Source organism: Enoplosus armatus, chromosome 18 (assembly GCF_043641665.1).
Source record: "Enoplosus armatus isolate fEnoArm2 chromosome 18, fEnoArm2.hap1, whole genome shotgun sequence".
Lineage (NCBI taxonomy): Eukaryota > Metazoa > Chordata > Actinopteri > Centrarchiformes > Enoplosidae > Enoplosus > Enoplosus armatus.
Window position 1 is genome coordinate 1,118,569 of NC_092197.1, and position 13,932 is coordinate 1,132,500.

A 13,932-nucleotide genomic window follows, 5' to 3' on the forward strand; every position below is an offset into this window, starting at 1 on the left:
AATTGGATTAGAGCGCGCAGAGAGAGTCGAACACATTTAATACCATAGACAAAACATTTAATGTAAAGTGGATTTTAAAAGATGGTGATACTGAACCCTCGTTATTGTACTCATTATATCTTGATTTACTTTCATTTCTTCACTTCACCTTATTTACAGTATTTGTTGAGTACTTGAGCTGTAAAATACACTGTGATTACTTGGATACTTCTAGTTTAAGTAATTCTACTGTATTATTTTGGACTGTTGCAGAGTTAAGGTTGTTATTGTTATGACTTCAGTAGTTTCCATGTCAATATAATCTCAGCACTTAAAGTTCATGTTTATGAGTCAAATTTAAAGGAATAGTACAACTATTGTCTTTCTTGTTAGATGACAGGATCCATATGAAGCTACAGCCAGCTGCTTAGCTTAATGAAAACATAAAGATGCTTCACTTCTACCAGGGCTGGAGAGTGTGTGTGTGTTTGTGTGTGTGTGTGTGTGTGTGTGTGTGTGTGTGTTGGTGTGTTTCTCACAGTTGAACATCGAGCAGCACCCGTTTGTCCTCCCCGACATGTATCGTCCAGCTGCAGTCCTCTCCCTCTCCGTACCACTCTGGCCAGTTTGGAGAGAGGATCACTCCTCCAGGACCAGTCAGGTCGCCTCCACACTGTGCTGCAGAGAGAGGACCACAGATTCAAGACGAGGAACAAAAGTCAGAAATACGGAACATTTAAAGGAACATCTTTTTTTGTTTTCCTGCCAAGAATGAAATGTCTGTACACTGAGTTCCAACAATGTGTTCTTCTTTTTAGTCTTGGGAGCAGAACAAGTAGCCTCATATAGCAATTTGAGTTCGGCTAATGATCAAACCTCACAAATTATGAACAGGTGGACTTGAAACAAGCGATTTCCGACACGTTTGTGCTGAATCTGATTCGTAACACTTGTACAAGATAAAAGCAGGAAACTGTTCCTCCATGAGCCCCGCGCTCTCTGCTTCCTGCCCTCAGTATTACCTTTGCATAGCGGCTCTGTGTCGTTCCAGTATGGATCCCTCGCACTGATGCACTCGATAACAGGGGGGCCTTGTTCCAGAGAGTGGCCCGGGTCACAGCTAAACTGAATCACAGCTCCAACACCGTACAACTGGTCCGAGGTTGTGAAGTTCCCGTTCTGGAGGTACGGCTCGTAGCAGTGGCCACGCTCGAAGGCTGGAGGAGAAACCGAGAGGACAGACGGATGGACAGAGGGACAGAGGGACAGACGGAAAGCTCAGTCCTCTTCAGATTAAAAGCAGAATGTGTCTTGCTGTGAGTGGCACCATGTGGCTTTTTGAATATGAAAGTTTCATCGTTCTCTTTGAGATACCTCTGTAACAGATGCCGAGATGACTGGTAGCTTCTCCCTCAAAACACTGTAATCACACATTAAATCTGGTTTCCACGTTTTCTCTTCACTGAGGAGGATAAACATGTTGGAAAGCATCTCTCCGTCCCTCCACAATCTCACATCGCCAGAAACCCTGAAAGCTTCGGCTCAGATTATGTTGGACGACCAGCCCTCTTCCTGGCCATCCCGCCAAAATAGACTTGGCAGTGCAGGATGTCAGCAGAAACATAGAGCCTTGCAATCATCTCTCATTTGTTTACATAATTACACTGTAATTAGAAATATAACAACACATCTAGTGTGATTAAATTGTGCGATCAGGTCTACAGCAGCTTCTGTACCTTCATAGCGGATGTTGAATCCCGTGTTGTGGTTCGGCTGATCAGTGATGAACTGGATCCTCACAGCTGGACCTTCGCTGATCACTCCCTCAAAAGGTATCTGGCCGCCGCGACCCGAGTCGAACAGCACCACAGAGCCGGCGTCCAGCCCGCTCCACAACACCAGCCTGCAGGGAGGGAAAGACTGTGAGCATGACAGGAAACTTTGGAGGGAGTTCGGCTGACACAGAAATACATATTTATATTTTTGCTTTTGAAGTTAGAAACCTTCAGACTCATGGAAACAGAGGGAACACTGTACGACCTCCTACCTGTCAGTGGGTCCCAAGGCCAGTCTCTCCAGGTGGAGGTGCAGCCTCTGGTCCTTGGGCGCCTCCAGGGACCAGGAACAGGAGCGGTCCTGGGTGGCGTTAGGCCCATGGTGGGGAGAAGGGGACAGCACCCTCCCTACTGTAGCATTCTTCACTGTTCCCCCACAAAGAGCTGCACGGGAGAGGTTTTATTCTGTTATTCCGTTCATTTATTCAGAGCTGCATTGTGATCAGTCATGTATATAATTTAATAATGGTTCTTCTCTCTCACCTACAAACTAACAAGAAAACATATTGAGGTTTCTTATACAAAGTAAAAGAAAACTCAACTCTCAACTTTTAAGCCAACGTGGACGAAAAGAGGGGAACAACTCATATTATATAAAAGTCTGTAATAAAAACCCGCAGACTCTCTCTAAAGCAACCAACAACACTCACCCCTGCAGCTGGGCACCTTCCCGCTCCACACTGGCAGGGAGGCGTTGAGGCAGGTGAGCAGCGGCTCCCCCTGCAGGTGGTAACCCATGTGGCAGTGAAAGCGAGCGGTTCCTCCGGGGAGCAGGTCCAGCACGGACACCTCCCCAAAGTGAGGCCTCTTCGGCAGTGAACAGCTCAGCCTGAAGACTGGGGGAGGAATCAGGATGTATGTTAGGACGGCAAGTACGCATCAAGTACTACTATACTACTATCACTAGTACTATTACTATTAGTAATGTTTTTATAAGGACACAACTGCTACTGTTACAGTGACAACTGCTGGAAATCATACTACTTCTACTGCTTCTACTTCTCCAGTAAATACTATAACTACTGCAGTTACAGTTTGCAGAACACATAAGAAGAATTTCAAAGGCATCACGTGATAAGAAGACATTAAGAAAACCGGCTCACCCTGCTGAGGAGGGCTGGAGCGTCTCCCTGTCCATCGCTAGGCTAAAGGCTAACGGCTAACACGTGCAGACGATCACTCACACCTGCAGGTGATCTTCCAAACAGTGTCTGAACCTTTCTGACCCTGAAGAGGACCTACGCTTGTTGTATCTTTCCAGAAAAGTCAATGAGTTACTGGCCAGAGACGCAGAGGTGTGAAAGCATGTGAGGTTTTAACAGGAACGTTGTACGGACTTTTGCAGGTTTGGGTTTAAGGACTTCTTTAAGATGAATTTGAATCCAGACTCACGTCATGTTGTGGACAATCTGATCTGGATAACTCACGAATACATGCATAGGATATACTGCATACATATATATATACATACATATATATATGATGGATATCAGACTGTGTTGTGATGCCTCTGCAACATTGTTTTTGAGACTTTCATACTAATAAAGCTTTTTGAATTGAACTGAACTACTCTGCTCGGTTCTACCTGGAGACGATGTAAAAGGATTACATGGCTGTGATTAATGGCACAGGTGGGTCTTAACACTCTGATGCTTCCTCCTTCTATGGGCTGCACACACACACACACACACACACACACACAACACACACTCTCTATATAATCTCCCATATTCTCAACCTCCTAATGAGATGAGAGCCAATTAATCAGAGCTCTAATCAGCTCATTCACACGACAGATTCAATCACCGTCTTGAGTGATTAGATGAGAAGATTTTTGATTATGCAATTAACACGTATACAAGTACAAACAGCCCCCTAATGAAGAATTCACATGTTCTGAATGTGTATAGTGTTTATGAATATTCATATCTGAGTCATGACATGTTTGAGTTTGTGTACACGTGTGTGGACACATCTGGAGGGTGGACTCACTCTGATAGTGCAGCTGGAAGACGCCCATGCTTCCCTCCGGCGTCGAGCGGTAGTACACAGACAGAGTGTTGGTGGGACTGCGGATCACCTGACCTTCAACCAGGAGCGTGTGATTGGCCAAGACCAGCAGGGCACCTCGTTCATCTGCACTCCTGATAGACAGCTGCTCACCCTCCGACAGGTTCACACTCTTCACCTGGACACACAGGAAGACACCCGTCAAAATAAAAGACAAGGAAAATACACCCCGAAATGTTTCCAGGTTATGAGTCCTTTTATTGATTTGGCTTTTCCCCCTCAGATGTTGCAGTTGTACTGTGGCTGCACAAGATACTGTAAAGGGATGTTTGTTATTACCTCCTTTTACTCTAAGAGGCTCACAGAGAAGCTTTAATCAGCTAAACTGTGATTATCACAGTCTGGATTTCATGAGTAGAAGTAGAAAGTAGAAAAGAAAAGACTCAAGTAAATTACAGTACTTGACTAAATGGGCATGATTATGAGTAAAGTGTGGAAACAAACGCTCATAATGAAGGCAAACTATTATATAGAAGGTTAAACGTGGATGAATAAACAGCTCAGCTGTAACTGAGCAGAGGACTGATCCCAGCGCTGAGTGACCAGAAAAAACAGGAGTGCAGCTCTGTGTTGGTGGTTGTCAACATTAGAGGGAAACAGAATTCATTTTGTCAGTGACTTTGGTAATAAATTAAATCTGTGTGCCGCACCAATAAAACTGTCAGAAGCAGTGAACTGAAATTAAATTCTGTGTGTGTGTTTGGGGGCTTGTTTTGCTATCTTTGTGGGAACCAATGTCAGTTTTAAACCATTGTGTTGAGGACATTTCTGAATTGTGAGGACACTTTTTTACAGTCTTCACTACTTCCAAATACTGTTTCAAGGCTATGTTAGCTAGTTTTAACTACTTTATATACAATTAGCTATTTTGAACTACTCTGTATACAGTTAGCTAGTTTAATCCAGTAGTTCCCAACCTAGGGGGTCGGGCCCCTCCAAAGGGTCACCAGACACAAGATTGGATAATTTTACATCTTTGGACTACAATCATTGAAATGAACCCATGTGAGAAGTTTAATGAGGAAATGTCTCTTTGGTGGAACTCCTAACAAGTCAGAGGAATCTGACCAGTGACCAGATGCCCAAAACACTGATTTTAAAACAGAACAAGTTTGGAAACCACTGGTTTAATATTCACGATGTGTTGTATTTTATAAGCTTCTCATTTGGTTTTTAATCTTGAAATCTTAAGCTGAAGTAAAAAGTGCAATAGTTCCCTCTGAGATCCATCTAGAGGCAAGTAAAGTACAAGTACCTCAAAATTGTACTTAAGCACAGTACTTGAGAGTAAGTACTGTGCTGTACTTGCTGAGAGTAAATGTACTTTCCACCACTGTGTATGTGATTGTGGTCGTGCCAATAAACCCTCTTTGAAATTTAAACTTTGACAAAGAGAAAGAAAGAGAGCGAGCTGTACCAACAGCTGCCACTAGGGGGCAGAGTTCAACCTGGGATCAGATCAGAGGCATCCTCATGGTCAAAAACAAACATCAACACATCACCACCTACGACATAATGATGCTCAGCATGGTAACCAGGGGCTCTGCTAACAGCGACCAGGCGCTGGTTTGACTGCAGTCCAGCTGTTTGTGTTTTTCACGGTCCAGCTGCTGATGCGTACCTGCATCTCCACTCCGTAGCCGGTGTACACGGTCACTGTGTAGGTGCAGTGTAAGAAGGCCCCGTCCGGCAGAGGGGGGTCATCAGAGGAGTCTATGTATCCCTCCGGGTCTGAGAAATTCACCATGCAGCTCGACAAAGCTGAGGAGAGAGCAGAGGAGTTTATTTTGCACTGGCCTTATTGTTTTGTTCTCAGCCCTGCCTTGTAATCCCTTTAATGTGAGTTGGACTGGAAACTCATTGGAAATCCCTGCTGTGTATAATTAATGATGGAAATTACAGGGATCAAAACGGCCTCACAGCAGACACAAGGCGCAGCAGCGAGGACTCGTGGCTGTTAACAGTGACTTGAAATAAACAATCACACTCTGTGTTCCTCTAAAGAGTTCTGGGTGAAGTATTCAGACCCCAGTAGTACCACAATGTAAAAATACTCTATCACCAGTAAAAGTCCTGCATTCAGAAGGTTACTTTAGTATTTCTAATGTATTCGTCCACTCCACCACATCTCAGAGGCAAATATTAAACTTTTTGTCTGAAATCACTGATTATTTTTCAGATTAAGATTTTACAAACAAAACACACGATTACTTTATAAAATATGATGTGACATAGAAACAGAGTCTAGTATAAAGTAGTTAAAATGCTCTGACATTAGTGCATCATTCATAATAATCCAATAATACATACATACTGTATATAATATCACAGGCCACTGTACTTTCACTTATGTAAGATTTTGAAAGCAGGACTTTTTGAGTATTTTTACCTTGTTGTATTGGTACGTGTTCTAAGTGCTGGATGTATCCAGCTTGGCTATAAAGTACAATATTAATATGTAGGTTAAAAGTGAGTAAAAAGTAGCATGAATTGGAAGTATTCAAGTAAAGTACAAGTATCCCAAAACTGTACTTAAGAAGAGAACTTGAGTAAAAGTACTTAGTTACTTTGTTCCACTGTGTGATGACGATGTTGATGAATGAATAATAATGTTCATGCTTTGAACTAAATACCTGATGGAGGTGTTTCTGTGTCCGTGTCCAGCATCGTGGCCACAGTGGTGATCTCAGCCTCCTGCTGGGGGGGCGGTGTGTGAGTGTGCGGCGGCTGGGAGTGTGTGTCTGTAGGAGGGGGCTCAGTTGGATCGCTGCCTCGGCCTGACGCTGCAGCTGATGCTGGGGGTTTTACCCTCCTCGGTAATCCCCCGCTTTGATGCTCCAGGGAATGACCAGGGAGGGAGCTGACGCTGAGTCCTCTGCCCAGAAGAGGGAGCAGGTTCTGGGGCAGAGTAGAGGGGAGGATCTCCCCTTTCTGGGAGAGAAGTCGTCCTTTTTGAGTCAGCACTGACTGTAGCACACCTCCAGCCACTGCACTGGGGCTTCTGCCTTTAGGGCTGCTTTCCTTTGTGCTCCCTGGTGTCACCGCCGGAGGCTGGATGGAGGGGGCGGCTGTGGGGACTTCTTTATCTGAAAAGATTGGAAAACACTGGAAATAAATCTTTGAAAATGCCCCGGGAGTATGACTCTGGGTGGTTCTGTCACTGTCCTGCTGGTCTTATCAGGACTGGGGTTATCTAGCCAGCACAGCCAGAGCCTGGTCGAGCTTACCTCACACACACACACACACACACACACACACTATGAGACGATGTAGTGGAGAGACAGGGCAGTTAAGCATGACAGGAGCAGAGCGAGGAGGGGGGGGGGGGGTGAAAATGCATAGACAGGCAAACCGCTCTGCCGTGCATGCTAAAATGCCATCTCCAGCAGCTTAGTTCAAAAACAGCACAGAGCAGCATTTACACACACAAACCCACACACACACATTCACATACCACCACCACCCCCCCCCCCCCCCCCCCCCGTCTTCTTGTTCTTGTCCACATACTTTACGGTGCAGCTTCACAACAGCCAGCTGAACAGTGACGGTGCTGCAGTCTCACTTTAATCTACACTTGAGTGTCATTTAAACAGTGAAAGCCCGCAGGCCGCAGGAGCACTGCTGCTGTCATCTCTACATGTCGCATTTATCAAGGAGGAAATAAGTCGGCGTCGTTAACAACACGAGCACTTTCTTCTTGTTCTGCTGTTTTTCATCTCCAGACACAACAGAAATAGCCTCTTTGATTTCCGGATGTACCTGCAGTACGCTCAATGTGTCAAACCGCCATCATCAAGAAACTCATTTCAGCTTTCACAGCTTGCAATTATTTAAGCAGCTACTCAGCAGCAGATGTTGACACACACACACACACACACACACACACACACACACACACACCTTCTAAAGACAGTGAAAACATTTGCTCTTCATGCGGCTCTTTAACTCTGCTTTTAATATTTAAGTTGTTCAAATGAGGCTGAAGAAATGTTGGTGGCATAAACGCTCAACAGAAACATCTTTGATGACGATAATTAAATGTGGTTATTGAAGAACTGTGACCAACAAATGGAGTGGAACATTTTGCAATTGGATAATAAACTTGTCGGTCCTCTAACCTCCCGTAACAAACGCAATTTGTCATTTTTACACTTTTGTGCAGATTTAAGAAAATGAGATACGTGTTAATTAGTGAGTGAGCCAGCTGTTTATCTGTTATCAGCTGTTCAGCTGGGACTAATGGGCCTGGTCAGGTTCTGGTTCAGGTTCTACTGTTAAAGCGTCCAGACCTCACATCTCTTCATACTCAGCAGCTTCTATCAGCTGGATTATTTCATTCAAGATCTTAAAGCTTTATGACCTGATGTTCTTTATTACTCTCGTAATGTTTGTTATTTGTTCTATTAGTCGCTGCTTCTGTGGTTGTCTGACTCTGTATATCGTTTGTTGTGACTATAAATCTGAGGTCTCTCTTTAAAAACAGCTCTTGGTCTCAGTGAGTCCACCTGACTGAATGAAGCAGCCATTAGCTGGCAGAGTGATATATAGAACATAAGGCTTGTTAACCCACAGCCACAGGTGAGCAGGACATTTTCAATGAAACATAGTGTGTACTCTGAATGCATGAATCTTTTATAATAACGACTTGCTCATTAGTCAGCGTGGCAGGTGAATAGACTTTTCATTTTTCAGTTCCTAATAGTAGGAGGAGAAGTTTTAATATTAACGCCGTTCTGTCAGAACATCATTTATTGCTGTGGCAAAGTTGGCGTGAAGACAAAAGCACGAGGTCAGCCGTGTCTCTGTAACACTTCCTCCAATCTTAATTAAAGCTGCTCAGCAGGAAGACGAGGCTTCACAGCACCTGAAGTAAAAGTACTCTGATTAATGATCCGACAGTGTCGTTTCACTCGTGACAAACATCATTTCTCAATCAAGTGAGTTACAGCTTCAGAGCTGAAGTCCTGCTCTCTCTTAAAGCTGCACTGATCTATATTTCTATATTTCCCACGTGATGTGACGGGGGTCATTCATAGACAGCGATCACCCGCCTCTGCAGTTCCCCTCAGCTTGGTTTAGATAATATGAAGCTTCTGCAGTCTGAGTTTTAGTGTGAAATCCTTCTGTGGAGGAATACTAACACAGAGGGGGAACTTTGTAGTAAAAAGAGATTGTTTATTTGTCAAACTCAACTTTCCAACACACTTTGACTCAGATCTTTGTTCCCCATCACGGTCCTGTTTCCATGTGACCTCTACGCTGCAGGGCTCATTTTTAGATGAATTCAACTGCAGCGACGACACATTTTGAGCTCACTAGCACCGCGGTTTGTGCCTCCCGAGTTGTACTATTTAGAAAATGACAAAGAAAACAAAGTAGAAATAATTAAAGCTGGTAGTCAGACAGGGTCGTAACAGAGTCCTGTGTTTCTACGTTAAGCGTCGGAGCAGCACATCGTTGTGGTTTTATTGTCTTTATTGTGTTGGCAGAATTTTCTAGAAAGCGTTTGGTGTTAAATTGCACATTTGCATTCACTTGATTTGATTTGTTAGACTCATCCCAGTCACCTCATTTATAATAAGAGGGAATAGGGAGTTTGAGTGTGGCCTCCGGTCTAACCCAACAGGAACATGTATAGAAACTGTTTCGTAAACTCTGTGGTTGAGTTTAAAAAGCAGAGCCTGCTGAACATATTGTATAATTAATTTCCTGTCATGTATCAAAGAAATGTGGTGACAGCTTCGATAGCTGCGCTGCCACCTGAGCTGCTCGCTTCACCCATCAGATGAATAATTAAAGCCCAGATGTTGTGAAGTCCATTAAAGCACAGATTGTGTTTAGAAACAATTTCCACCATCGCAGTTTTAAAGATTAATGCGCTCCGTTTAGCTCTGGGGTAAGACAATAGACGCGCTGATGAGGGCTGACAGACTTGTGGCATTTTTGAGGTTTGTTTGATGGAGATTTGCTGTGACATTCACTATTATGACAGCTTTAGTTTGATGGCATTCAGCTTTCTGAGAAGACTGTCAGCACAGAGACTTGTCACACGGGACGTGGATGAGACTGAAAAATGGGCGATTCAATAAAAAAAGAATAAACAATTACAATATGATGTATCTTAGAGGACAACGTCAAGGTCCTGTGTGGTTTGAGATGTGAAATCTTACTTTAAACCATTGGATCTCATTTAAAGTGCAGAGAACAGAGAACTGAGTTTGCAGATTTTTATTCCACTCCACAAAAGCAGAGCAGCTGATTTCAGTGATCAGCACCTTCAATCAGAGGGGAGGAAATAATCAGTGAAATCAGCTGCTGCTTGTTTTCCACCAAACTGCTGGGACTGCAGCATTTATACAGCTCGCGGAGAAGCAACTTTAAGAAAAAAAAAAGCACCTCGAGGAGTAACGAGGAATGATAATGCTGCAGGATAATAGTGCACCACCGACCTGAATGTTGAGCAATAAAGGTCACATGACACAACTGGGACGAGAGACGAACCACAGAGCAGATTAAACACTTTAAACCTGATAAAGTGGGATTGTCGCCGTGGCTGGAATGACTAAAGTCCAAAGTGGCGGCAGAGACCGAAACCTCCTGCCTGCGTGTGCAGAGATAGCTACCCGACCGCAGCCTGAGAATACACAAAAACAAACCACAGCGTGCTTATCATTCCTAAAAATGTGATGATTGTTTTATTCTGAAGAACGTTTCTGTCCAAACTGTCCTCCAACAGAGAAAGAAGATGAAGACGTGAACGATGTTTATGAGATTATCTTTCAAATTCTGTGTCTGTAAGACAGAAAAATGTGATAATCCCAGTTTAACTTGGTGCAGTCTGTCTCTGTATATATATATATATATATATATATATGTATATATGTTGGTGTCATGCCGCTCTTTGCATTCATTCCTCAGAATATCGTGAACTCTCTGTCCACGTGGATCAAGTCAAGTCAGTTTTATTTATAGAGATCAATATCACAAATTCGCCTCAAGGGGCTTTACAGTTTGTCCTCAGACACCTTCAGGTGAAAAACTCCCCAAAAAACCCTCAAATGGAGACGTTGTTTTCATGCAGCCAATCGAATCTTTAACGTCAGCGAGAGCCACTTACAACCAACTTACACGAACACACAGGTGGTCCCTTATCGCTGAACGAGAGACCAAGCAAACATTCAAGTTTGCAGGCTAGTTAGCTAAACAGCATGTAAACGTACCTCAGTCCATTTAGATGCTGCTGTGGTCTTTACTCTTAAATACCAAGCAGCACAAAAACGAACCAAAGATTATTTTCTACTGGTGCTTTTGTGAGTTCGATTCCTGCCGTGTCTGCACGGGTACATACATCCTCCAGGAAGTAGCCACAGCCTCACACTCTAAAGTCCGGCCTGACACCTGTTACCAGCTAACTGTCAGCCAGATAAACGGAGCATCACAGCTGTAAAAACAAAGTCTAGCTTTCAGCGGCGTTGGTGGTGACTGACGGGGATTACTGTAGCTGTATGTGTTCGCTGCAGACTGTTGGTTTCAGAAAGTTACAAAAATGAAAAATAGTCCCTTCAAACGCAGTATTTACTCCTGCTGGAGTTACATTTGCTAAAAAGTACAGTGCCCAGCTGTTTCAGGAAATTACTGGGTCGGAAAGAATTGAGAGACGGACTAACACATGGTTCTGGTCTTTTCATGGGATTGACAAGTTGACGGTTAGTAAAATGTAGAATAACACCACCCATGTCCTTATTTTTATCCATATCAACATTATGTAGCAGGTGTCATGGGGGACATCAGAGACAGGTGATGCTCTGAGCTGAACTGAGAGTTTTAACCTTCATCCTCCAGCTCATCAGGGACGTTACTGTATGTTGAACATACGGCTCAAAACTATCAGCAGGTGCAGACGTGAAAGGTCGCGGGGCGGCAGGTACTCTGAGGATCCGCCTTTTTGTTTGGGGGAGCCTTGATGTCTATCGTTTCAAAGGCCTGTAAGTCGTGCGGGGACTTCCTGGGGGGCAGTGATGTCTGGATGACCTCCCGACCACAAAGACAGGATGAAGGGGACCGCTTGCTGGTCCTTGACAGGGGAAAATGAAGAAAATGGGAGCATCTACTGTGGCTCACATTAACCAGGACAGTCGTGCCTATTTCAGGACATCAGTGGAGTACTGAGACAGTTTTATTGATTCTGAGAGTCTCCAAACAGCCCAATCTGTGGTGGCAGCCACAACAAAGACAGGTCTTTCTGCTAGACTGGCATCACTGGGGATAGTGGTGTTCGGCTCTGTTTGGAGTCTAATGCAACACATACTAAGCCATGTGAAGTTTAAGCTAACGTTAGCGTCTCTGTCCAGCCCAGAAGTGCTCACATTTAGGACATGCAAGAAATCCACTTGACCGTCTGATAGATTGTTGAAGAAATTTGCCGGATTCTAAAATGAGTTGGGGGGGGGGGCGACCAATTTGGGGTTACAAATCAAGATTCGTCCGTTCAGCGTCTGCCCAGCTTTATGTGTCCCTGACCACATCCAACCGTCACCTGAGTGATCATAATCAAAAGCCTCTTTGGTTTATGTTACACGTGGAACCATCCCCTCGTGCTATCCAGTGCCAGTCTGGGGGTCTGGGACCATCATGTCTCTGCTGTGAACCCCCCCCCCGACTGTGCAGGAAATGAACTGTGACAGAAGTGAATGGGAGGTGCACTCTGTTCCATCATTGTTGATGTGGTTTGTTATCAGATGCCATGAATATTAGATGCCAGACATCTCATTAAACTCTTGGTCGTGTTCCCCCGTCCTGCCTCCGTTTGTAGGTGCTGGTTCTCATTCTCCGTTAGTACACACTCACACACACACACACACACACACACGTCTGAGTCCTGGCAACCGTAAACACCACGTTACTGAGGCAGCGCCCCCCCCCCCCCACAGCACCCTGTTAGCACAGTGTGTGTGTGTGTGTGTGTGTTGTACGTGCTTCTCACAAATGAACTGGTAACTGCAGGAGGAAAACAAGGCGACTGTGAGTCTGTTTATTTGACTGAGGAGTTTGTGCCTCAACAGAATGAGTGCTGAGAGAGGAGACAGAACTCAATAGTCCTCAGCGACTGCACACTTTCATCGCCTCTCCGACACAATCAAGTCTGAGGCTGTAAAGAAATGTCAAAAAAGGTTTCGACGGCGCTGAAAGGGGGAACCTGATAACAATAAAGATGAGCTCCTCTGTGGTTTAGTGTGTTTTTCTGAGCCTGAAATTCAGAGAAAAGCTCATCTTTCTGTTTTCCTTCTTTTCTCTGTTTAATTTGTATTCTAGGAGTCGGTGGCTGTTTAAAGTGCTTTATCAGAGCCGAGACTGGCAGCAACTGTAGCTGGAATACATTCCCTGTCTGCCATGTCCGTTCCCCATGGAGACTCACTCTGATAACCATGCACACACACACACACACACACAGCACGACTCAGCCGTCTGAATTCACAGACAGTTTTTTGGCTGCATTAGACAGGTCAGGTTGTCATTTCAGGTGCAGGAATAACAGGTTTTGTTCTGAGCGTTTCATATCTGGTGAGCACGACGTCAGCTGACTTAATCACATTAAAGAGTAAAGTTTGTTACATCTCGGGTGTTATTTTTGATAGTTTTGACCGTAGACTGTGTATAAAGATGGACGACATGACAGCTTTCTCGATCGCCCCCTGGTGGCTGGCTGCAGTATAGCTCATAAGCCCCGCCCCCTCCGTGTTAGCGGATGGGACGTGGGCCAAACTAAAAAAGTACACACCAAATAAATTCTTCCCAAAGATGGTTTCTGTCATTTCAGGTTTGTTCAAGTGTTTTCTGATCAGTTTGGTCGAATTAGTTATTTGATGCTATAAAAACAGGGTGAAACGTCATGATTGACAGCTGAGATTGACTGTGGTGTGCTCACGAATGGGTGTATGGGCGGGACCTCGCACCGCGGCTCCGCCCCTAATCACCACTGCGTAGACTCTGACTCCATCTTTATACACAGTCTACGATGGAGACGCGTCGGCCATCTTTACATACAAGA

General features: G+C 44.5%; 1 protein-coding gene across 1 annotated transcript in view; it reads right to left on the reverse strand.

The window, feature by feature from the left end:
- The window catches only part of LOC139301056 (seizure 6-like protein), a 37,979-nt gene that overhangs the window by 8,329 nt on the left and 15,718 nt on the right, over positions 1 to 13,932 (reverse strand). The window contains exons 2-9 of the mRNA XM_070924327.1: positions 6,518 to 6,970; positions 5,506 to 5,645; positions 3,807 to 4,002; positions 2,465 to 2,650; positions 2,027 to 2,198; positions 1,716 to 1,882; positions 1,002 to 1,196; positions 519 to 657 (exon numbers count right to left, since the gene is read on the reverse strand). Of these exons, the coding sequence (XP_070780428.1) occupies positions 519 to 657; positions 1,002 to 1,196; positions 1,716 to 1,882; positions 2,027 to 2,198; positions 2,465 to 2,650; positions 3,807 to 4,002; positions 5,506 to 5,645; positions 6,518 to 6,970 (1,648 nt within the window). The remainder of the gene's footprint in view (positions 1 to 518; positions 658 to 1,001; positions 1,197 to 1,715; positions 1,883 to 2,026; positions 2,199 to 2,464; positions 2,651 to 3,806; positions 4,003 to 5,505; positions 5,646 to 6,517; positions 6,971 to 13,932) is intronic.